Source organism: Suricata suricatta, chromosome 8 (assembly GCF_006229205.1).
Source record: "Suricata suricatta isolate VVHF042 chromosome 8, meerkat_22Aug2017_6uvM2_HiC, whole genome shotgun sequence".
Classification (NCBI taxonomy): Eukaryota; Metazoa; Chordata; class Mammalia; order Carnivora; family Herpestidae; genus Suricata; species Suricata suricatta.
Window position 1 is genome coordinate 109,667,643 of NC_043707.1, and position 23,591 is coordinate 109,691,233.

Sequence of the window (23,591 nt, forward strand, 5' to 3'; positions counted from 1 at the left end):
GGGGTCTTTTGTGGTTCCATACGAATTTGAGGATAGCTTGTTCTAGCTTTGAGAAGAATGCTGGTGCAATTTTGATGGGGATTGCATTGAATGTGTAGATTGCTTTGGGCAGTAATGACATTTTCACAATGTTTATTCTTCCATGAACAGGGAATGTTTTTCCATTTCTTGGTGTCTTCAGTCTCTTTCATAAATTTTCTATAGTTTTCATCATTTAGGTCTTTTACATCTTTGGTTAGGTTTACTCCTAGGTATTTTATGGTTTTTTGTGCAATCGTGAATGGGATCAGTTTCTTGATTTCTCTTTCTGCTGCTTCGTTATTGGTATATAGGAATGCAACTGATTTCTGTACATTGAATTTGTACCCTGCAACTTTGCTGAATTCATTGATTAGTTCTAGAAGGCTTCTGGTGGAGTCAATTGGGTTTTCCATGTAGAGTATCATGTCATCTGCAAAAAGGGAAAGTTTGACTACTTCTTTGCCAATTCCGATGCCTTTTATTTCCTTTTGTTGTCTGATTGCTGATGCTAGAACTTCCAGCACTATGTTAAACAGCAGTGGTGAGAGTGGACACCCCTGTCGTGTTCCTGATCTCAGGGGGGAAGCTCTCAGTTTTTCCCCACTGAGGATGATATTAGCTGTGGGCTTTTCATAAACTGCTTTTATAATGTTTAGGTAAGTTCCTTCTATTCCGACTTTCTCAAGGGTTTTTATTAAGAAAGGGTGCTGTATTTTGTCAAATGCTTTTTCTGCATGTATCGACAGGATCATATGGTTTTTATCCTTTCTTTTGTTAATGTGATGTATCCCATTGATGGATTTGCAAATATCGAACCAGCCCTGTAACCCAGGAGTGAATCCCACTTGATCATGATGGATAACTTTTTTTATATGCTGTTGAATTCCATTTGCTAGTATCTTGTTGAATATTTTTGCATGTGTTTTCATTAAGGATATTGGTTTGTAGTTCTCTTTTTTTTGCTGGGTCTCTGTCTGGTTTGGGTATCAAGGTGATGCTGGCTTTGTAGAATGAGTTTGGAAGCTTTCCTTCTATTTCTATTTTTTGGAATAGTTTGAGAAGAATGGGTATGAGCTCTGCTTTAAATGTCTGGTAGAATTCCCTTGGGAATCCATTTGGCCCTGGGCTCTTATTCATTGGGAGATTTTTGATAACGGATTTGATTTCTTCACTGGTTAACAGTCTACTCATGCATTCTATCTCTTCCTGTTTGAATTTTGGTAGTGCATGTGCATTTAGGAATTTGTCCATTTCTTCTAGGTTGTCCAGTTTGTTGGCATATAATTTTTCATAGTAATCTCTAATGATTGCTTGTATTTCTAAGGAATTGGTTGTAGTAGATCCTTTTTCATTCATGATTTTGTCTATCTGGGTGCTCTCTCTTTTCTTTTTAAGGAGCCTGGCTAGAGGTTTATCAATTTTGGTTGTTTTTTCAAAGAACCAACTCTTGGTTTCATTGAGATGCTCGACTGTTTTTTTGGATTCTATGTTGTTTATTTCTGCCCTGATATTTATTATTTCTTTTCTTCTGCTGGATTTGGGGTGCTCTTGCTACTCCCCTTCTAGTTGCAGTAGGTGCTCTGTTAGATTTTGAATTTGCACTTTTTCTAGTTTGTTGAGATTGGCCTGGATTACAATATACTTTCCACTAAGGACTGCCTTTGCTGCATCCCGGAGATTTTGAATTATTGTATTTTCATTTTCATTTGTTTCCATATATTTTTTAATTTCCTCTCTAATTGCCTGATTAGCCCAATCATTCTTTAGTAGGGTGATTTTTAACCTCCATATCTTTGGAGGTTTTCCAGACATTTTCCTGTGGTTCATTTCAAGTTTCATAGCATTGTGATCTAAATGTGTGCATGTATGATCTCTATTTGTGTATACTTATGGAGGGCTGCTTTATGCCCCAGTAAGTGATCCATCTTGGAGAATGTGCCATGTGCACTCAAAAAGAAGGTGAATTTCCTAACTTCAGGATGCAGAGTTCTAAATATAACCATCGGTTTCATCTGTTCCAATGTGTCGTTCAGGTCCATTGTTTCTTTAGTGATTTTCTGTCTGGTTGATCTATCCATTGCTGTCAGTGGAGTATTAAAGTCCCTTGCAATTAGCACGTTCTCATCAATAAGATTGTTTCTGTCTGTGATTAATTGTTTTATGTATTTGGGCACTCCCGAATTTGGTGCATAGATGTTTATAATTGTTAGCTCTTCCTGATGGAGAGACCCTGTAATTATGATATAATGTCCTTCTTCATCTCTTGTTACTGCCTTTACTTTAAAGTCCAGTTTGTCTGATAGAAGTATGGCTACTCCGGCTTTCTTTTGGCTTCCAGTAGCATGATAGATACTTCTCCGTCCCTTTACTTTCAACCTGAAGGTATATTGTCAGGTCTAAAATGAGTTTCTTGTAGACAGCAAATAGATGGATTTTGTTTTTTGATCCATTCTGCTACCCTGTGTCGTTTGGTTGGAGCATTCAGTCCATTTACATTCAGTGTTAATTATTGAAAAAGATGGGTTTAGAATCATTGTGTTCTCCATAGAATTCATGTTTATAGTGGTGTCTCTGGCACCTTGTCTTCTTTGCAACATTTCCCTCATAGAGTCCCTCTTAGGATTTCTTGTAGGACTGGTTTGGTAGTCATGAATTCTCTCAATTTTTGTGTATTTGGGAACCCCTTTATCTCTCTTTCAATGTTGAATGACAGGCTTGCTGGATAAAGGTATCTTGCTTGCATGGTGTTTCTGTTCATCTCATTGAAGATTTCCTTCCATTCCTTCCTGGCCTGCCAAGTTTCATTAGATAGGTTTGTAAACACTCTGATAGGTTTCCCTTTGCAGGTTAGAGCTCTTTTCTCCCTAGCTGCTTTCAGAATTCTCTCTTTATCTTTATATTTTGCCAGTTTCACTATGATATGTCGTGCCGAAGGCCGATTCAAGTTACGTCTTGAGGGGGTTCTTTGTGCCTCTTGAATGTGAATGTCTATTTCTTTTCCCAGATTTGGGAAATTTTCAGTTATAATTTGGTCTAGTATCCCTTCAGGACTGGGATCGCGTATGGCGAGGGAGCAGTTTCTCTCGGCGCTGGCTGGGATTCGAGCTGCCACTGCCTGAGGCGCTGGGCGCTGCCGGAAATGATGTGTGCGCTCCCGCAGCTGCAGCTCGCCCCCGCCTCCGCCACCATCAACTTCCTGCTGGGATCTGCCAACTTCCTGCTGGGATCACCTAGAGGTGGGGGTTGTTTATTCCACGTTGGCACCCAGGATTCGGGATTTGCGTGGCCAGTGCTGGAGGCGAGATGCGCTGTGAAAAAGAGGTGTGTGCTCCCACTCCCGCAGCTGAGGCTGAAGTGTGTGCGCCCCCGGGGCCGCCATTGTGGCTGCCGACTGCCTGCTGGTATCGCGCAAGGTGGAGGCTGTTTTTTCCCTTGTGCCACCCGGGTTCGGGATTTGGGCTGCCCAGCGGTTATATGTAGAGTGAGAGTTTTACTCTCCGTGGGGGGTTAAATGTTCTTTATGTCTTCTCTAGAGACAGTACTATGAGCATGTTCAGTTTCTCTTTCTCTTCCCTTTGTCTCTCAGGGGCTCTGCGCGCTTTCCCTGTGTTGGGCTGGCGCTCCCACCTCCCCTGCCCCTCTCAGGCTGGCCTGTTTTCCAATCTCCCCAGTTCGCACTCACTCACTCAGGCATCTTTGAGGTTGTCTTCTTTCTGGAGTCTGTATTTTCTCCTTCCACTCTTGCAGATGAGAGTAATGACCTTCTTAGTTCGATAGATAGGGCAGACGAAGTTTACAGAGCTCTCTTCCTCTCCGCCATCTTGGTTCCTCCCCAGACTTAGAAGTTTTAAAGCCTCAGTTATTTATACCTTAGTGGAGATTAGTTTTGATGTTGTCCATTTTTGTCCTAAATGGAATAGAGATCACTGTTTTGAAAAGATGGGAATTTTTACTAGAAGAGAAGATCAAGTAATTACTTTTGGAGTTTATAACACCATCTTTGGGGGTCGATATTAGAGCGTATGAGATGGGAGATCAAAGGTATAGAAGGTAGTTAGAAGTATGCCATATATAAACCATATTGAAATTTTGTCAGGAACAATATGGTTCTGTCCCAGGAAAATGGAAATGCTTACTTAGTTTTTCTGGGTAACTCCTTTGTCTCTCTGCTGCAAGATATCCAATTGGGGCCCTTATACTCTAAGAACTGTCAACCTAGAATTCCTTTATGGAATAAAGTAGGATTTTGTGCGCTGCTTCAAGTATCATCTTCCTATCACCTTATTTCTCTGGGGAAAAGTACATTCTCAGTTTTCATGTACAGTCTACTAATAAAATTTAAAGATGTAATCCTTTCTCGGTCAGTTCTTTAGAGTAATGAATTAGAGGCTCATTTCCACTGGGTTGCTAAATGTTGTGTTATTTAGGGTATGTAAGTCTAAAGCCACTGAGTAAGAGTAATAACCATTTAAAATTTAGAAAATTCTGGGGCACCTGGCTAGCTTAGTCAGTGCGGCCCTTGATCTCAGGGTCTTGAGTTTGAGCCCCGTGTTGGGTGTGGAGATTACTTAAAACCTAAAAAAAAAAATTTAGAAAATCCTGAAGAATATGAATTTGATAATAAAAACTGAGTGTGGATATTTACTGAGTGCTGCTTGACTATATATTAGAAACTATTCTTTTTAAAGAGGGAGAATGAGAGCAGGAGTGAGACAAGAGAGAATCCCAAGCAGGCTCCACACAGCACAGAGCCCAACATGAGGCTCCCTGTCATGAACCATGAGATCAAGACCTGAGCCGAAATCAAGAGTGGATGCTTAACAGATTGAACCACCCATGTGCCCCTCTTTGAAACTATTCTTTGTGCATTGTATGTATTAACTCATTTAATCCTCATAGCAGTCCTTTGGGTTGGGTACTATTTTTTATCCTCATCTTACAAATGAGGAAACTGAGGCATAGAGAGGTTAATTTACTTGTGTAAGGTCACATAGCTGAAAGTGGAAGAGTTTGTTGTTTAATCCAGGCAGACTTGCTCAAGAACCTCTGTTCTTAATCACTAAGTCCTATCTTTTCTAATGTAGGACACTGTTACTTTGCTGCAATTGAACTAAGAGAAGAAACTTTGATTTTTCTGGTGTATGAAAACTAAAATAACATCAGCTTCTTTTGCTTGGAAATAAATTATTATTTCATTTCTAAGTTAAAAGTTAATTTTATGTCTGGCAGCCAGCCTAGGTGGCTCAGTTGGTTAAGCATCTGGCTCGATTTTGGCTTAGGTCTCGATCTCACGGTATGTGAGTTTGAGCCCCGCACAGGTTCTGCGATGGCAGTATGGAGCCTGCTTGAGATTCTCTGCCCACCTTCCCCGTCCCCGACTCTCCTGTGCTTGCTCTCTTGCAAAATAAATAAATAAACCTAAAACAATTAATTTTGTCATATGGTTATAGAATGTAAAGTCAATTTATATTAGATTATTTTCTTTTTCGGTTTCTACCACTAGTTTGCCCCTGTGGGTACACCAATACTTATGTACTCTTCCTCCTGTATCTTGAACTTACTTGCTTTTTTCGCAAGGGAGACAACCTTGAGTTTCATCCAAGTATTATAATTAGCTGAAGATCCTAGCTCTTGAGCTGTAGTCCCTTTTATCCGATCCTGTTGTGGCTTCTTGTGGTTCAAAGATCTATAAACCAAAGATGAGTTGTCTACATTCTACCTAATATGTAGTTGTGGAGAAGGATAACAGCAATAAAAACTTATTCAGAAAAGAGGATAATGGGAAACACTCAACAGTCATTGATGCATTATTAAATCTTACTAGGTGAGAATGACAGTAACTCCCCGAGAGTATATATATGTGTATGTATGTATGTATGTATATATATACACATACACACACACACACACACACACACACACACACACACACACCTTGAAATGCATGTGACCAGAAGTACTGCTGTGGTAATTACAAGGATTTCTGTTTTCAGTTGCTCAGTTTTTCTTATGAGTCTTAGGATAAATCTTCCTTAGGATTTTTCATAGTTCTTAATATGATGAAATGCTAAGTGCCAGGAATCCAGAATGTAAGGATTCAGGGATGTCTAGGTCACGACATCATTATCCTTATTGTTCTTCTTTTATTTTCCTTCTTGTTTTCTTCTTACCTTTATATAGGAAGCCAGCAGTATCTCCACCCATTTCCCCCCTTTTTGATACTGTTGAAAACTTGAAAACTTACATGAGTAATCCTTGGTTACTTCTTGGGAGTTAGGGAAATTGCAGAGCAAGCAATGTGCTAAAGTAGCTAGAAAACTTATTTGGTATCATATCAGTGGTGGTGTTTCATAAAGTGGGATTAGAACCTTCTCCACTCCCCCCCATTTCATGACTTAATGTTGAGTTGTCCTATCTTAAAAAAATTTTTTTTAAATATTTATTTATTTATTTAAAGAAAGAGAGAGAGAGAGAGTGTGAGTGGGGGAGGGGCAGGGAGAGAGAGAGAGACAGACAGACACACAGAATTCAAAGCAGATTCCAGGCTCTGAGCTGTCAGCAGAGTCCAGTGTGGGACTCAAAGTCCAGAATTGAGATCATGACCTGAGCTGAAATCGGATGCTTAACTGACTGAGCCACCCAGCCACCCTGAGTTTTTTTTTCTTGATGCTCTTTCACCATCTCATTTTATGCAGAAAAGATACCTTATGAAACTTATTTGAGCAGTAAATATCATAGATAGAAATATTTCAGACGTGAGTTTGAATGCCCTGCTTTCTCCCATAAGGAACATTATCTTTTTGTCTTTGCTTCCATCTTCCCATTTTTCTCTGCTCTTCCAGAACTGTCTGTTCCTGTGTAGTGCTACTTGTCAGTCTGAGCTGTACATTTTCCCCCCTCAGTTCATAAAGGACTTCAGTCATGTGATTATCCTTACCTCGTACTATTGAGTCTCATCTTTTCTTTCTTTCTTCCTTCCTTCCTTTCTTTTTTTTCCTTTTCTTTTCTTTCTCATTCATTCATGTCTTTTAGCTTGTTAAAGTGTATGGTCTTACTTGTTTGGGAAGAACCAAACCCACACCTTTGTTGGATAATCACTATTTCAATCATTTAACCATTTTTTATTGACCCTTTACCTGTTATGTTCCCAAGCATTGGACAGAGAGAGAAAAGAAAGTTTCTTTATCCAAGGACCTCATGGTCTCTGGAGAGATAGATAAAGATCATTATAGTCTTGTATAAATCCTGGAATAGAAGTATTTGTATTCTGTGGGAGCAGGATCTAGTTTAATTTAGGAAATGGAAGATATGAAGAATGGATTGGCCAGGCTTTCTGGAGAGAGAGGTGTTTGGACTGAGTCTTGAAGAAAAAGTAGAAGCAACATAGGCAGTGTAAGAAGGAAAAGACATTCCAGAAACTAATGTTCTTTATCCAAATACTATTTGGTTTTTCAGATAACAAGTACCTGGCATGGTATTAGGTAACATCTCAAGTATTAGTTGTGTGATCACTGTCCTCAACACAGAGGTGGGGGAAGAGAGAGTGAGGGTAGAATGCTTAAGCATATGATGCAGTTAAACATATGAAACAGTATGGTAAATACCAAATTGAGGTTATAATTGCTCCAGGAATTTAGAGGAGGATTAATAAAAGATTAATAAAAATGAAAGTATCTGTAGTTGAAAATGAAAAGTTTAGATTTAGTATAATAGGAGAAAGGGAACCACTGAAAATCTTTGGGCACAATGATATGAAAACAGTGCTCACATCTTTCTCTTAGAGTGTATGCTTGGACTCTGGAGGTGATTAGCGGAGAGAGGTGGTAAGAAATTAGAGTCTAGGAGACCAGCTAGGAAGCTCTTGGAATGAGGTGAGGTAATGAGGGCCTGACATTTCTTAACCAGATTCCCATAACCAGATTCCTCAGAGCCTCTCATGCTGTTTTTAAGTGTATCACCATCTGTTCTCTTATACAAGTGGACTTCTGTCATCACCATTCCATTAAAAGGTTTCTTTCTAAAGTTACCAATGATCTGGCCAAATCTAATGGTCACTTTTTGTATACTTTATAGTGTTTAATGGAGAACCATGGCCACAGCCAGATTATACACCAACAATGGAAGCACTTTTTACTTTACTGCTAAGAGTATGTAAAATTTAATAAATTGCAAACAGAATAGCAGCCCCACTTTTTCAGAGTTTAAATTTAACTGGTGCCTGGGTAACTCATTTAGTTGAGCATCTCAACTTCAGCCCAGGTCATAATCTTGAAATTTGTGAGTTCGAGCCCCACATCGGGCTTGTTGCTCTCAGATCTTCTGTCCTTTTCTCTATCCCTCTCCTGCTCCTGCTCTCTCTCTTTAAAAATAAGTAGGACATTAAAAAAAATTAAAAGTTAAGATAAATATTTTATAATGTACTTCACATTTAATCTAGCAGAACTGATGAAGATAAGCACAGAAATGGAAAGATTCTTATTCATGGTGTTTTTGATGACTAGGAACCATTTTCTTCTAGTTTGTTTAGATCTTAACTTTCTTCAGCTCTTAGCCCAAGGTCTTCCTTCCCTACCTTTGGAGGCTGAGGTCCATGTTACCGCACTCAGAGCTCAGTCTTACTTTCTTTTTCTATGTTTCCTTATGTTTGACCTTCCTAATTGGACTACAGTTTCCTGGAGGACAGAAATTTTATCATACCTCGTGTATGTGTGTGTATATACAAAATTTTACTCTAACAGGCTTGTACAGGTGTAATTATAAGTTCTTGTTAACATGTATTAAATACCTACTGATTATATGTTTATATTACTGGGATTCACATCTCAGTTAGTGGCACTGGAGGAAGGAAACAAATGAAAGATGGTTCTCAATAGGGGGCATCTGCAATATTAATTATATTTCAGTTTGGAATGTGCATTTATATTAACTTTGAATATGTATGTGACTGGCTTCTTTGGGAATTTGAACAAAATAAAGCTACTCAGTGGAGCCTTAATTGAGACAAATAGGATGACAGCATGGTATAATAATTGCCAATGTTTATAGAATGAAATGTGAATAATAACAGCAGCAACTACTATTAGCATCACCATCACCACCAGTAGCTAACATTTACTGAATACTTACTGTGTGCCAGTATTGTTCTCAGTCCTTTACATCAGTTGAGGTAGGTACTGTTATGCTGATTTTATAGATGAGGTATGGTAGAAAAACTACTGGATTGAGCATGAGTAGACCTGAGCTTTAGTTGTAGTTTACTGTTAACTACCTTTGAATTTGGGTAGTCTTTAACTTGATATATAGGGTACTTTGCCCACTCATTTGACAATCTGTAATGTCTGGGTTACCTTGTCTTCTTATTCCATAAGTTCCCATAACCTATTTCATGCTGGGAACAAGCATTTCATATAATGCTGAGATTATAGAGCAGGATGGTAAGGGATTTGTTGGGTTTTTTTGTTTTTGTTTTTGGTTTTTTTTTTTTTTTTTTTAATAGATCTCTGAAGGTGCTGTGTAGAGGAATTTAAAGTTTAGATTTCGGAGGAATGCGTACAGTAGAGATGGAGGGAATTTAAGGAAAAAAAAGTAAAATGATGGTTCAGAATCTCTGAAGAGCAAGATAATAGGACTCTACTACAGGGCAGATGGAATCCTCATAGCTGTTTTTTTGATTTATAATTGCTGTTGCTTAATCTGGTTTACTTTAGTGCTTTACCTTGCCATATAATCCTAGAGTAATATTATTACCTAGCACATGATGGGTGTTTCTTCTGTGTGTATGCTACCACATTTAATTCTCAAAGTGGTATTTTACCTGTAAGAACTACTTCTGTTTCATTTTACCAAAGAGAAAGCTGGAGCTTAGAGATATTAATTAACATTTTCATTTTCCACAGCTAGTAACTAGTGGAATCAGTACCTGAACTCTGATCTGACTTGAGAGCCTATGTTCTTTATCAGTTCTGTATTGCTTCCTAGAAGTTCATATCCCAAGCACATACTGCCTTTGGGAAAAGGGCCTGTGCTGGGTTTTATTTGCTGCAAATTGTTTCTTTCGACTGAGGTACTTTAAGTTTCTTGTCCTCCCCTCCACCCCCCATTATTTTGATATCACTTAGAAGTCTTTCATTCTTCTCTACTCTATTGTCAAGGTCATTATTCCTGTTTCTTTGATCGCATGGTAGAGAGGTTTATATTCTCCGTTGAAAGTTAGCAATTCCAGTGTGAAGTATCAGGCTTCATTTCTGTATTGTTAACATTAATGCTTAGAGCATCTTTTTACCTTCTCCAGATATGTGTTGACCTGGTAGATTTTGTTTTTCTTGTTTCTTTCTTTGGATGATAATGGTTTGAATTTTTTATCCTTAGAAACGCATTATGGAATCCAGACCACTGGATATTTGCATTAGCCTGCCCTGAGCTTTTAATGTTTCTTGCTATCCGTTTATTTGATTTATTCTCTCCTATCCTACACTCCCAGATCTTTAGTGTTCTTAATCTTGTTCCTTGACGGTGTTTTTTGTTTTGTTTTGTTTTTTTCAATGCCTGGGTACTGCCTATCCTCTTTTCTCTTGTTCATCAGTGTCCTTGAATTTGCATTCCTCTTTTCTGTCAGCTCCCCCAGCTAGCTTGTCTACTTACTATTCTTGTCGACTCTGCTTGCTTTTCCTACCTCCCACCTGCTCAACTCTACCTTCTTTCCTCCTTGCAAATTCCTGTTCCTGTTTCTCAGTTACTTCTGTGAGCTTTTTTTGGGTATTCTTTTGTTTGTGTGAGTCCCCTAAAATTTGTGTAAAAGAAATGCCAGATGTATAATCTTAAGTTTTTAAAGGACATGTGGTGTTGGTGAGTAAAGAGCTGGACTACAGACTTATTTTTCATACTATAATCCTGTTGCCCTATTTAAAGTGATAGTCTATCATTAGAAACATTGGCATCAGGATCACTTTGTATGTATGTATTGTTCTGTATCTTAAACATTTTAAAATCAAATTGGTTGTGTTTGGGAGAGGAAAAAATTAAGAAAAAAATTGGAAATATTGATCCCTTAAATATTTGGTTTGGTCATTAACATACTCAATCTTTTTCCTCCAGATTTAACTCAGGCTTTCCCTCACTTTGGAACTCCTAGATTTGTGAATATTGGATATTTTGAGAAGCAGGGGTTCTTTCCTTGATATTGACTAAGGAGTCTATTTACCTTCAGGATGACATCTGAACTGGAGAGCAGCCTTACATCTATGGACTGGTTACCACAGCTCACCATGAGAGCAGCCATCCAAAAATCTGATGCTACACAAAATGCACATGGAACAGGAATTTCCAAGAAGAATGCACTCCTTGACCCAAATACAACACTGGACCAGGAAGAAGTCCAACAGCACAAAGATGGGAAACCTCCATATAGTTATGCCAGCCTCATTACATTTGCAATTAATAGTTCACCCAAAAAGAAAATGACTCTAAGTGAGATTTACCAGTGGATTTGTGATAACTTCCCATATTATAGAGAGGCTGGCAGTGGTTGGAAGGTAAGGATTTTACTTGTTATTATTTTTATGCTGTAAACAGTAACAATATTGGTTTCTATTGAAGATAAAGCTTTGTAGAGGGATATATAATTTAAAAAATTCTGATTAGTAGTCTTTTTTAAGTTGTCAGAAAAGGAAATTAAATGTTTTTTTTTTTATTAAGTGAATAACTATTTTTCGTAGAATATCAGTTTGTTAGAGCTTTATTACGTTACAAGACAGCATAAAGTAAGGACAGGGAGAATGTAGCATTCACTGGAAAACAGTACCTACAGTTCAGGTAAGTTGATAGCAAGTTTATGGGTTTTTTTAAAAAAGTATTATAACCAGTATTGTTTTCATCATTTATGTTTTTGTTTTAAAATTTTTTTATCTTGAAAGAATTTTAGATTTATAGAAGAGTTACATAAATAGTAGAAAGCATTCCCATATGTTCTTTATTCACTTTATCTATGTTAACAACCTATATAAACATAGTACAGTGATAAAAGCTGAAAAATTAATGTTAGTACAATATTTTTTTTACTAAATTTTTCCTGTTAACTTCCAAGAAAATTATAGACTTCATTCAGATCAATTTCTCTCCTAATGTCCATTTATATTCCAGGATCCAATTCAGGATCTAATCCAGGACCCTGCATTATGTTTAGTTGTCATATCTTCTTAAGTCTCCTCTAATCTGTAGTCTTGTCTTTTATGACCTTGCTACTTTTGAAGTGTCTTTATCAGGTATTTTGTGGAAATGTTTTGTAGAATGGTATTGGGTAGTATGTTTTATAGTATGGATAAGTCTGATGTTTTCTCATGGTTAGATTGAGGTAATGCATTTTGGGGAAGGATAATGCAGAGATGATGTGCCTTTCTCTGTATGTCATATCAAGAAGTACTTGATGTTAGTATGTCTTATAACAAGGTAATGTTAACCTTGGCTCTTTGGTGAAGGTGATGTCTTCCAGGTTTCTGCATGAAATTACTATTTATCACTTTGTAAATTATAAAATGTTTTGGGGAGCTACTTAGAGGGCATGCAAGTACCCTATTCTTAAACTTTTGCTCGCTAATTTTAGCATTCATTGGTAGATCATAATGATAGCAATGCTTATTGTTTCCTACTAGTGATTCTTTTCTTTTCCTTAATTGGGATTCTTCTGTATAGAAGACTTGTTCTTTCTTCTTTTATTTACTTTATCATTTATTTGCATAGTATGCACTCATGGACATTTACTCTTTGTGCTGTCATTATTTGTCATTCAAATTGTTGCAGCTTTGGCCATCAGGGGGTCTTGCATTTGGTTCCAGTGCCCTTTTCACATGGCCCTCTTAATTTGTTTAGCATTTTTAAACTTTCTGGCACCACAAGATGTTCCAGGCTCATCTTGTATCATTCCTGTCTAGCCCTAGAATTAACCAGTTCTTTAAGAAGCCCTAGTTCCTCATCTGAGCTTTTTGAAGTACCATCACATTGGTTTTCTACCTAATTTATGTTCTACAACAAATAATTCAACTTAACTTATTTTTGTGCCTGCACACGTTATGTTTATTTTCCATATGGGAATTACCCAGTTGTGTGCTGTGTACGTGTGTATGTGCATGTGGAAAAAAGGGAGTTTATAGAGCTTTAGATGGTAGTTACTCTTGTTCTTCTTAAGCCTCCCTGTCTCAACACCTTTGTCTTTTTTGTTTGACTAGACTTATTAAAGACATTTACTGATTTATTATGCATTGTGCTGTGCACGATGCCAGATAATCAAGTGTCTCAAGGGAAGGGATTTTTTAATATATCTATCCACTTCTGTTCCATGTCCTAGCACAGTGCTTCCATCTAGTAAGCCTCAGTATATGTGCTGCCGAAGCGAGCACATCTAGTAAGCCCAGTAAATGTGGCTTGAATGAAGTCCTGAATCCATGGCCTAGCCTTCTTTCCTACTTTTATTTTTTGCCAGTTCCTTCTCATATATCTTCTACTTTGCCTATTCCAACCTACTGGCTGCCCCTGGATATAAAAACTGATTTTTTTTTTCTTGCATTTGTTTGTCTGTTACCTGTCCTTGAACTTTCTCTCTTCAGCCTTTTTTTTCTAGTTGTCCTTTATCCTATTTGCTCTTTTAGCTCATATGTTACCTCTCTCCTCCTTATAGAACTAATCTCTTTTGTGTTTCCTTATGCTTGATTAATGACAGTATCATAGACTTAGAGAATTTTGTTTAAATATCTTGTTTCATTAGTTTTTATTTCTGTACTCAAATACTTAAATGATAGCTGCTTTTATTATTTTCTGTGTGTCAGGCACTGTATGCCAAAGTGCCTTCTTACATCTTTGTCTTTTTAAGTCATACAACAGTATTAGGAAATAAGTACTGTTACTGTCCAAATTTGAAAAGTAAGTAAAATGAGGCTTAGAGAAGCAGTAACTTTGCAGAATTCTCAGCTAGAGAAGAGAAGAGCCAATATTTGGTACCAGACTTGGTAGGTTTGGAGATTTCAAATCTCATGCCTTAACCATTATGTAGGGCCTGTAATTTTGCAAACAGTGTATAAATATTTACTGCATTTAATTTGCCAAAATGAACTGTCTCTTAAATGCCTGACTCGGTATGAGAAGTGATTGTAAATAGTATAATTTGAATAAGAGTCTACTTCTAACAGAATATTTCAGTGGAGGAAATACAAATAAAATTTGATCCATGAATAAAAAAAAAAATCATTCTAACCAAGTAGTAGTGATCTATCTAAGCTGTGTTTTCTGGCTTTACTGCTAGGCACTACTATTCAGGAGAGTCCTTTTGTCAATATTTAGGATGAGGAAAGGCTAGCAGATTTTGATAAACTTGTTTAGCATTGGAAAAAACACTATGGCTAGGGAGTAGAAATTTGAATAAGCCCCAAATTTGAATAACTGGCTTAGAAAGTCCACCAGAGATACATGGTCTATATCATTGGTTGTAAATACTTGCTGGTACCAGAGAAGTGACATAAATGAAAAAAGCAAAAAGGATGCCTAACTGAAGAATGCATATCAAGCAGGCACTTGAGCTTTTTAAGGCATATGGCAGGTCTTAACAATTTTTTTTCCCCAGAAATCTGGATTTTGTGTGCAGTTTCCCAATTTTTAAATGTTGTTAATTCTAGTTTTCTTAAATACTGTGCAGGCCAAACTTGTGTCTTTTGGGTGAGTTCAGTTTATGGACTACAAATTTCCAATCTCTGTTCTAGATCATATCCTCTTGTTTTCAGCTAATTTAGTCTTTTCTTTCATTAAATTTGAAAAGAATGTATTTACATTCTTTTATGAGCAATATGTTGGGCTTGGCAGTGCTAAGAAACATAGTACAGGGCCCTTAAGGAAGCTTATAATCTTCATTGTATTAGAGGGATATATATAAACAAGAAATTATAATGGTACGTAAACAGCTCTGTAATAGAGAAAGAGAATGCTGTGCTATGATGAATTGACTAACTGGGCACACCTACTATGTAAGCCATAAAACATCCACTATATATATATGACTTAGTAAAAGAGTGTTACATGAAGGGTGAAATTAATAAGCGCTGTGAAAATTTAGAAGAGCTTCTAGCAAGTGTGATGAGGTTCTAAAGTGAGTGGCAAAAAGACGAAGTGTTATGAGAATACAGGAAGGGTGAATAAATAGAAAAGTATTGAGGAAGTGTAATTGAGCTCTGTTTTGAAGATGAGTAAGATTTAGTTAGTTGTTTGATTTTTTTTTTAAATAAAAAACACTCTTAAGAAACAGTGGTTATAGGAGTTCTTGGGAGAGACCAGTGAGAGTTTGGGATAGAGCCACAATGTAGAGATTCTGTAAATATATGAATGCCAAGCTGAAGAGTTTGGTCCAAATTTGGTAGTGAATAGTACATAGAGATCAGTTATATACCTCATTTACCTGTCTGACCTCAGCTTAAACTGAAGTGTAAGTCCACCTGACAGTGCTGGGTCCTGTCTGCTGAATTCCATGCTGCTGGCCAGCCCAGGTCAGGGTCTGAAACTGGTTTGGAAGTAACTGATACAGTTTCATCTGGAAGATATGGTTTAGATATAATGAGGAAAGAAAGGGGAAGGGGAGAAATGGGAATAGGTGGAGGGTGGTGTTGCTCTTAGAATTAAAGAGATTATCTGTTTCAGTCTCTTGCTTTAGGCAGACCTTTAATGCTTCCAGAGATTGCCAGCTCATGATTATTCTTTTGTTTAATTTTTAAAATTATTTATTTGTTTATTTTGAGAGAGAAAACATGAGCAGGAGAGGGTCAGAGAGAAAGAGAGTGAGAATTCCAAGCAAGTTCTGCACTCCCAGCTTAGAGCCTGACACGGGGCTAGAACTCACTGACTGCAAGATCATAACCTGAGCCCAAGTGAGATGTTTAATTGACTGAGCCATCCAGGCAACCCTCATGATTATTCTTTTTAAAAAGTCTCTTCCACACAGTGTTAGATACTGAGAACTTGCCATGATTGCTTCTAATTTAATTTTTGTAAACATAGAAATAGTTTAAATAAACATTGCAAATGGAGACAAATGGAAACTTGTTTATCTTCTCAGGTCCTAGTTCTGTTTTCATATTTTACAGTTTGCTCTCCTTAGATTTGTTTTGTACTCTCTTACAGTCTGTTGCTCACTATTTCTTCGGTCACTCAGAGGAGAAATGTAGCCATGGTTATTTAAAAGAATTCAAATATAATTTTTTAATATTTAGGTAAAAATTCCTTTCATTTGTGCCAGGGCATTGAAGGGAGATTACATATTAAAATTAACTCCTTGGGACACTTGGTTGGCTCAGTGGATTTAAGCGGCTGACTTTGGCTTAGGTCATGGTCTCATGCTTTGTGAGTTCGAGCCCTGAATCGGGCTATATGCCTGTTTCAGATTCTGTCTTCCTCTCTCTCTGCCCCTCCCCCTCTCATCCTCTGTCTCTTTTTCTCTCTCAAAAATAAAGAAACATTAATAAAAATAACTCTTTGAATATTCCAGAAGAATTTATAAAATACTCTTTTAAGTTTCTATGATGGAATAATTTTGTAATCTGAACTGGTGGAAAAGGAATTAAAATTTTTGTGCTTAACTAAAGAAAACTAACCTATTTACTAGAGTTTAAGGTAATAAAAAGAAAAATACAAAACAATGTTATATGTATGTAGGTGTATTATGCTACCTTTTATGTGTGTGGGGGAGAAAAATATACATTTGCTTATTGTTATAAAAAACTTAGGAATAATAAACTAGAAATGTAGTGAGCATACTTAACTATGGAGGATGGATAGAACTAAGATGGAAGGGATATAGATGAGAATAAGATTTCAAGTATACCTCTTTATTTAGTTCTAAACAATGTAAGTGTTTTACACATCCAAAATATATATACATAATCAAAAAGGATGGAAAAAAGGAACTTAGGAACTGAATATGAGCAGAAACATAAGCTGTACATCATATCAAATGGATAAAATAATCACAGAAAAAAATTCAAGAAACTTAAAAAAGAGCTTTCTATTATTTTCATGGGATACATACTAAAGTCGAAAAGAATTGCAAGGAAATTATGACTTGTACTTAATAGATTTGTCTAGTGATTTTTCACTGGAGGCAGTCTCTACCTCCAGTAACCCCAAGAAAAGAAGTGGGGAAGTTGGGAATAATTCTGAAGCTATTTTATGTGCATGGTAGGGCAGAACAAATGAGTACATATATTGATGTTGTAGGGGAAGCAAGGTTCTCACAGCAGGGGGAACAAAAGATACAGGTAGAAATGTGGTGGTTAATTTGAATTGGAGGTGCACATTTAAACTCAAGTTTAAAGTAAAAATCACTTAGAATGTTTATTTATTTCTATTGTAGCATTTATTTTTTTTAAGTAGTTTATTGTCAAATTAGTTTCCATACAACACCCAGTGCTCTTCCCCACAAGTGCCCTCCTCCATCACCACCACCTCTTTTCCCCCCTCCCCCTTCAACCCTCAGTTCGTTTTCAGTATTCAGTAGTCTCTCAAGTTTTGCATCTTTCTATGTTTATTTATTTTTGAGAGAACCAAAATGCTTGAAGGGACAGAGAGAGAGGGAGACACAGAATCTGAAGCAGGTCCAGGCTCCGAGCTGTCTGCACAGAGCCTGATGGGGCTTGAAGTCGCAACCTTGAGATCATGACTTGAGGCAAAGTCAGATGCTTAACCAACTGAGCCACCCAGGCACCCTGGGTGTTTTTAAAATTTAGGGGCACCTGAGTGGCTCAGTTGGTTAAGTGTCTCACTCTTGATTTGGGCTCAGTTCATGATCTCACGTTTTGTGAGTTTGAGCCCCATGCACAGCTCTGCACTGACAGCACAGAGCCTTCTTCAGATTATCTCCCTCAGCCACTCCCCCCCTTCAAAATAAACTTAAAAAAATTTTTTTTTAAAGCAATATCTTTAAATTTTAGATTCCTGGGTCACAGCACCAGAGATTTTAAAGTAGTTATCTTGGATGGAGCCTAGGAAACTGCATTAAAATTCATCTTAAGTGATTCTAGTGCAGGTAGATGGTACTTTTGAGAAACCACATTTGGGGCTGGGATTTTCAAGCCCAAGCAGTATTCCTTGATTAGTTGTTTAACCTGGGCCATTTTTCTCCACATTAACCTAGACCATTTAAAGTATATCTACCTCTCGACTCTCCCAACTTCTTTTCTTGTGATTATTAGAGGTAGGGTCTGCCTAGATTGTATGAAACAATCTCAATAATTCTCTCTCTCTCTTTTTTTTAACTTTTAAAAATGTTTTATTTATGGTGGGGGGAGAGAATGAGTGGGTGGAGGGGCAGAGAGAAAGGGAAACAGACTCTGAAGCAGGTTCCAGGCTCTCTAAGCTGTCAGCACAGAGCCTGATGTGGGGCTTGAACTAGTGAACTGCGATATCATGATCTGACCAGAGGTCAAGTGCTCAACCGACTGAGCTACCCAGGTGCCCCAGTAATCTTTTCTTAATTGTGTGTGTGGTGTATATTTTTGTCTTGGATTTGGTATCTGTTTGGGTATTTTTACTTTTTAAATATGCTTTTGGTATTTTTTTCCAACAGATTTGGGTATTACCATATGAAAAGCATTATATTCTAGGTTGTGAGTTAAAAGACAAGGTTCCCACGTTTATGGAGTCTACTTACATTTTGGTATGGGTTGCAGTATATAGGAAGAAGACATTAAGCAAATAATTACAAGTGTGATGAGAAATCCAGGGTGATAAATTTATTACAATGAGAGCTAACCTGTCAAGAAAAGTCACAAAGGACTTACTTCCCTAAAGAACTGATATTTGGGACTCCTGGGTGACTCAGTCAGTTAAGTGTCCAACTCTTGCTCTCAGGGCCATGAGTTCAGGCCCCACATTGGGCCCCACACTGGGTGTGAAACCTACTTAAAAAAAAAAAAAAGAAATGTTTATGTCAAGAATGAATTGAAAGTTGAATAGAGTCATTTAAGTGAAGGGGATAGGGTAAGACCAGGGATAGTCGTCTTTGCAGAGGGAGCAACAAATGGAAAGCCTAGAGGTGAGAAAGAACATTGGAGAGGTTGAGTATGGACAGCAAGCAAGGTAGGGAGGTCAGATCATGAAGGACCTTTGGAACTTTATTAAAGATTTTGGATTTTATCCTAAGTGCAGTGGGAAGTCATTGAAAAGTAATACTGAATGTACCTTGTGAAGAGATCACTGCCTCAGGAAGGAGCATCGTGGAGATGGAATAAAGTAGGTAGATCAAAGGTAGACTTAAGATCTGGCAACAGATTTGTTTTAGATGATGAGGAAGAAGGAAGAGTTAAGGCTGTTTTACGGCTTTCTGATTGGAGCTGTTATGTGAATAACTGTTTTTAACCTGAGAAGAGAAAATGGGAAGATCACACTGGGGATAAAGATTGAGTTTAATTTTAAACATACTGAGCTTAAGGTATTTCTGGAGATGTCCAGTAGATTGTTGAAAATATATGTTTGGAACTCAGGAGACAGGTGTCATTTTGAGGTCTAGATAGATTGTCACAGATGGTCATTGAAGCTGTGACTATAGATGGTATTTTCGAAGGGAGCAAATGTAGAAATGAATAAAAGGACTTAGACCAGAGCCTTGTGGATTTCAGCCTGTAAACTTACTGTAGAGGAGGAAGCCTCAAGTAGAGATTGTTCTTCCTCTTTGGCCATTTAGAAAAAACATGACCACCTTGATTTCCTCCCTCACCTTGAACTTTTAAGGTGGTTAGATGAACTCTGGTTTGTCTGATTAGTTCTTTTTTTCTTGTCTTCTTTTAGATTTGGACTATTTTTTAAGATTCCATTTTATCTCTGCTATTATTTTATTACTTATACCTTTTCCTAAATTTTGTTTTAGTGGGCTGCCCTAGCGTTTACCACATACATCTTTATTTTATCACAATCTACTTTCAAATATACCATATTATGTATAGTGGAAGAACTTTATAAACCTTGTATTTCTTATTCTTTTGACTCATCTTTTGTGCTCTCGTTGTACATTTTACTTTCACATGTTATAAACCATATCATTGTTAACATTTATTTATTTTGAGAGAGAGGGAGCATGAGCAGGTGAGAGGCAGAGAGAGAGAGGGAGAGAATCCCAAGCGGTTTCTACACAGTCAGGAGCAGAGCCTGATGTGGGGCTCAAGCTCACAGACTGTGAGATCATGACCTGATGCAAAACCAAGAGGGGGACACTTAACTGACTGAGCCACCCAGGCACACTACAAGAAAAAGTGTTCTTAAAATTTATCTTCATTATTTCGTTTTGAGATCCAAGTTTTTGTGATCATACCTCTGCCTAAAGACTTCTTATATTACCAGCCAACTGGCACTACACAAAATAGGTTCTTTCAGCTTTTGCTTGTCTAGAAGTTTTTATTTTGCCCTCATTTTTGAGAGATATTTTCACTGCATATAGAGTAGTTTTCTTTTTCTTTTAGTATTTAAAGTTGTCATTCTGTTGTCGTCTAACTTGCATAGTTTTTTTGGCAATTTTTAAAATGTTAATTTTTGTGAAAGAGTGAGAGAGCGAGCACAAGCAGGGGAGGGCAGAGACAGAGGGACACAGAGAATTTGAAGCAGGCTCCAGGCTCCAAGCTGTCAGCAAAGAGCCTGACACTGGGATTGAACTCACAAACAGAGAGATCCTGACCTGAGCCAAAGTTGGAAGCTTAACCGACTAAGCCACCTAGGTGCCCCTAACTTGCATAGTGTTTGAGACTTGTGCTATAATTTTTATCATTATTGCTCTGTACATAATTTTTTCCTCTTGTTGCCTTCCAAATTTTCTCTTCATTTTGGTTTTCAGCATTTTGATCTATAATGAATATATGTGTGTGAATTTTTTATTTTTTCTTCTTGGTGATCTCTGAAATTCTTGCATCTGTGATTTGATGTCTTGCATTATTTTCAGAGGATTCTTGGCTATTACTTCTTCACATTTTTCTTCTGCCCCATACTTTTTCTTTTCTCCTTCTAGGACTCACATTACATATATTGTTCCGTAGTTCTTGAAATATCATGTGTGTCTATTTAAGTTTTGTGCACGTGTGTGAGTCAATTTGGATAATTTCTGTTGATCTATCCTCAGGATATCTGAGCCTTTATCTGGTTGTGTCCAGTCTGCTGATGACTCCATCTTGGGAATTCTTTATTTTTAATCATGTTTTTTTATTCATATCATTACATTTGACTTTTTTTCCTGCCTTTATACACACACACACACACACACACACACACACACACACACACACACACACACATATACACACACATACATTTAATTTTTTGTTTTGAGTAGGCTCCACACCTAGTGTGGGGGCTTGAACTCATGACACTGAGATCAAAAGTCACATTCTCTACAAACTGAGCCAGCCAGACACCACTTTACATCTGACTCTTAACAGTGTTCAAAGCTCTGTTGAAATTTCCCACCTCTTTATGCACATTACCACTTTTTCTACTTGGTCCTTGAACATCTTAATCATAGTTATTTTAAATTTCCTGTCTGATAGTTCTAACACCTTTCATTTGAATATTGTTGATTTTATCTCATGACAATAGGTTTTTTTCCCCTTGCATTTCTAATGTGTTTTGCAATTTTTGAGTGCCAGATATCTATGTAGAAAAGAATGGTAGAGATTGAGATAAATGGTATTCCTACCTGTAGATGGACAGACATCTTTTTCCCAGGCCATTTGTGTGGGAAGTTGAATTCAATTTGTCAGTAGTTGAGTTGGATTTGGGTGTTTTTTATTGGTATCTTTACCTTCAGTTTACTATAGATTTTACATTTTTCCAGCAGTAGTAGGCTCTTACTACCTGTGCTTGGAATGAAGTACCTGGGTGCTATAGAATTTTCTGTTTTCCTGCCTTCTCTTTAGCTTTAAAAAAAAATTTTTTTTTAACATTTATTTATTGTTGAGTGACAGAGACAGAGTGTGAGCAGGAGAGGGGTAGAGAGAGAGGAAGACACAGAATCTGAAGTAGGCTCCAGGCTCTGAGGTGCCAGCACAGAGCCTGACATGGGGCTCGAACCCACGAACTGTGAGATCATGATCTGAACTGAAGTTGGCCCTTAATTGGCTGAGCCACCCAGGCGCCCCGTTTCTCTTCGGCTTTTAGTTGTCTCTCCCTACCTTGCTATACAGATGAGAGTCTCTATCCAGGCTCCTGTGGCTCCTCTGTCAGTATGTCATAATTGCTTGTTGTTTGCTGCTAGGCTTGTGTTCGACGCTGTGCATTTTTGCTGTCTTTTCTCTTCTCTCTTTTCTTTCTTTTAAGTAGTATCTGTGCCCAATGTGGGGTTTAATCAGCTGGCCCCAAGATCAAGAGTCACATGCTCTACCCACTGAGCCAGCCAGGCGCCCTTCTGTTTTCTTGATTCAGCATCAGTCTAACTGAGGCCCTTGGACTTAAGAGTGGGGCTTTTTCAGTGTTTCTTTTTTTCAGCCAGTCTAGCCTGTATCTGTAGTTGCTTTTGATGTAGGGTCCTGGGCCCAAGGTAGTTTCTGACAGTTGTCCTGGAGTTTCCTTCCTCTACCAGCCAACAGTAGATCTTTGCTTGTGTCTTGAGAGGGGTTTTTGTTAAAATTCTTCCCTTAGAAGCCATCTTTGTTAGTGTCCTGTGGGGGAGAAGTTTTGCTGTTTTCACTTCACAGTTAAAGCTTTGGCTTTGTGAAATCTGTCAAAGGGGTAGGGCTTTGTCTTCCACGTAGAGCTTCTATTACCTCCTGCCTGCCTGTGCCACTAGGAGGACTTTCTTTGTTCTCCTTTCCTATCCCCATTCATTTTCTGTGAACATACGGTAAAGGCCTGTGGAGAAGAGCTTGAAGAGTGAGTGGGAACTTCTAGCCCTTGCTTGACCTTTCAAATTTTAGCTAGTTTCTTGGATGCTTGGATGGTAGCTGCCTATTTCTCCCATACTCTGCCAAAAGGTGAGACAGTTTGTCTCCTTTCTCCTTGAATGGGTTTGTCCTCAGGAATTTAATTTGTTGGTCTGCCTTGCAGCTTTAGCTCCCCAGTGTGGCTGAAAATAGGGTTTTATTTTGACTTTTCCAAGCAGAGGTGGAGCCCCCATAAATTTTCAATTGATGTTTCGATAAGATAGGCTTGAATTTATGTTCTATGGCCATTTTTAAAAAACTTTAAGGGGTGCTTAGGTGGCTCAGTCAGTTGAGCGTCCAAATTTGGCTCAGGTCATAATCTCATGATTCATGGGTTTGAGCCCCATGTCGGGTACTGTGCTGATGGCTTGGAACCTGGATCCTGCTTCACATTTTGTCTTCCTCTCTCTCTGCCTCCCCTCACTCACACTCTGTCTCTCTCTCAAAAATAAATATAAAAATTTTAAAAAATGTTTAAAGAAACAAAAACTTTTTAAATGTCAGTATTAGCCTATGAGAGGGGAATTTTCATATAGGCAGTGTTATTAGTGTTCAGAATTTTATGTTAAAAAAATAAAATAGACATTATACCAAAATATGCCTCCTAAAATTCTAAGTAGTGGTGAAATGCAGTTGGAGCCCGTC

The 23,591-nt window shown here is 37.8% G+C and overlaps 1 protein-coding gene across 1 annotated transcript in view; it reads left to right on the forward strand.

Annotated features, from left to right (window-relative positions):
- The window catches only part of FOXJ3 (forkhead box J3), a 138,638-nt gene that overhangs the window by 39,584 nt on the left and 75,463 nt on the right, over nucleotides 1–23,591 (forward strand). Inside the window, exon 3 of the mRNA XM_029946366.1 lies at nucleotides 11,228–11,552. Within this exon, the coding sequence (XP_029802226.1) occupies nucleotides 11,228–11,552 (325 nt within the window). The remainder of the gene's footprint in view (nucleotides 1–11,227; nucleotides 11,553–23,591) is intronic.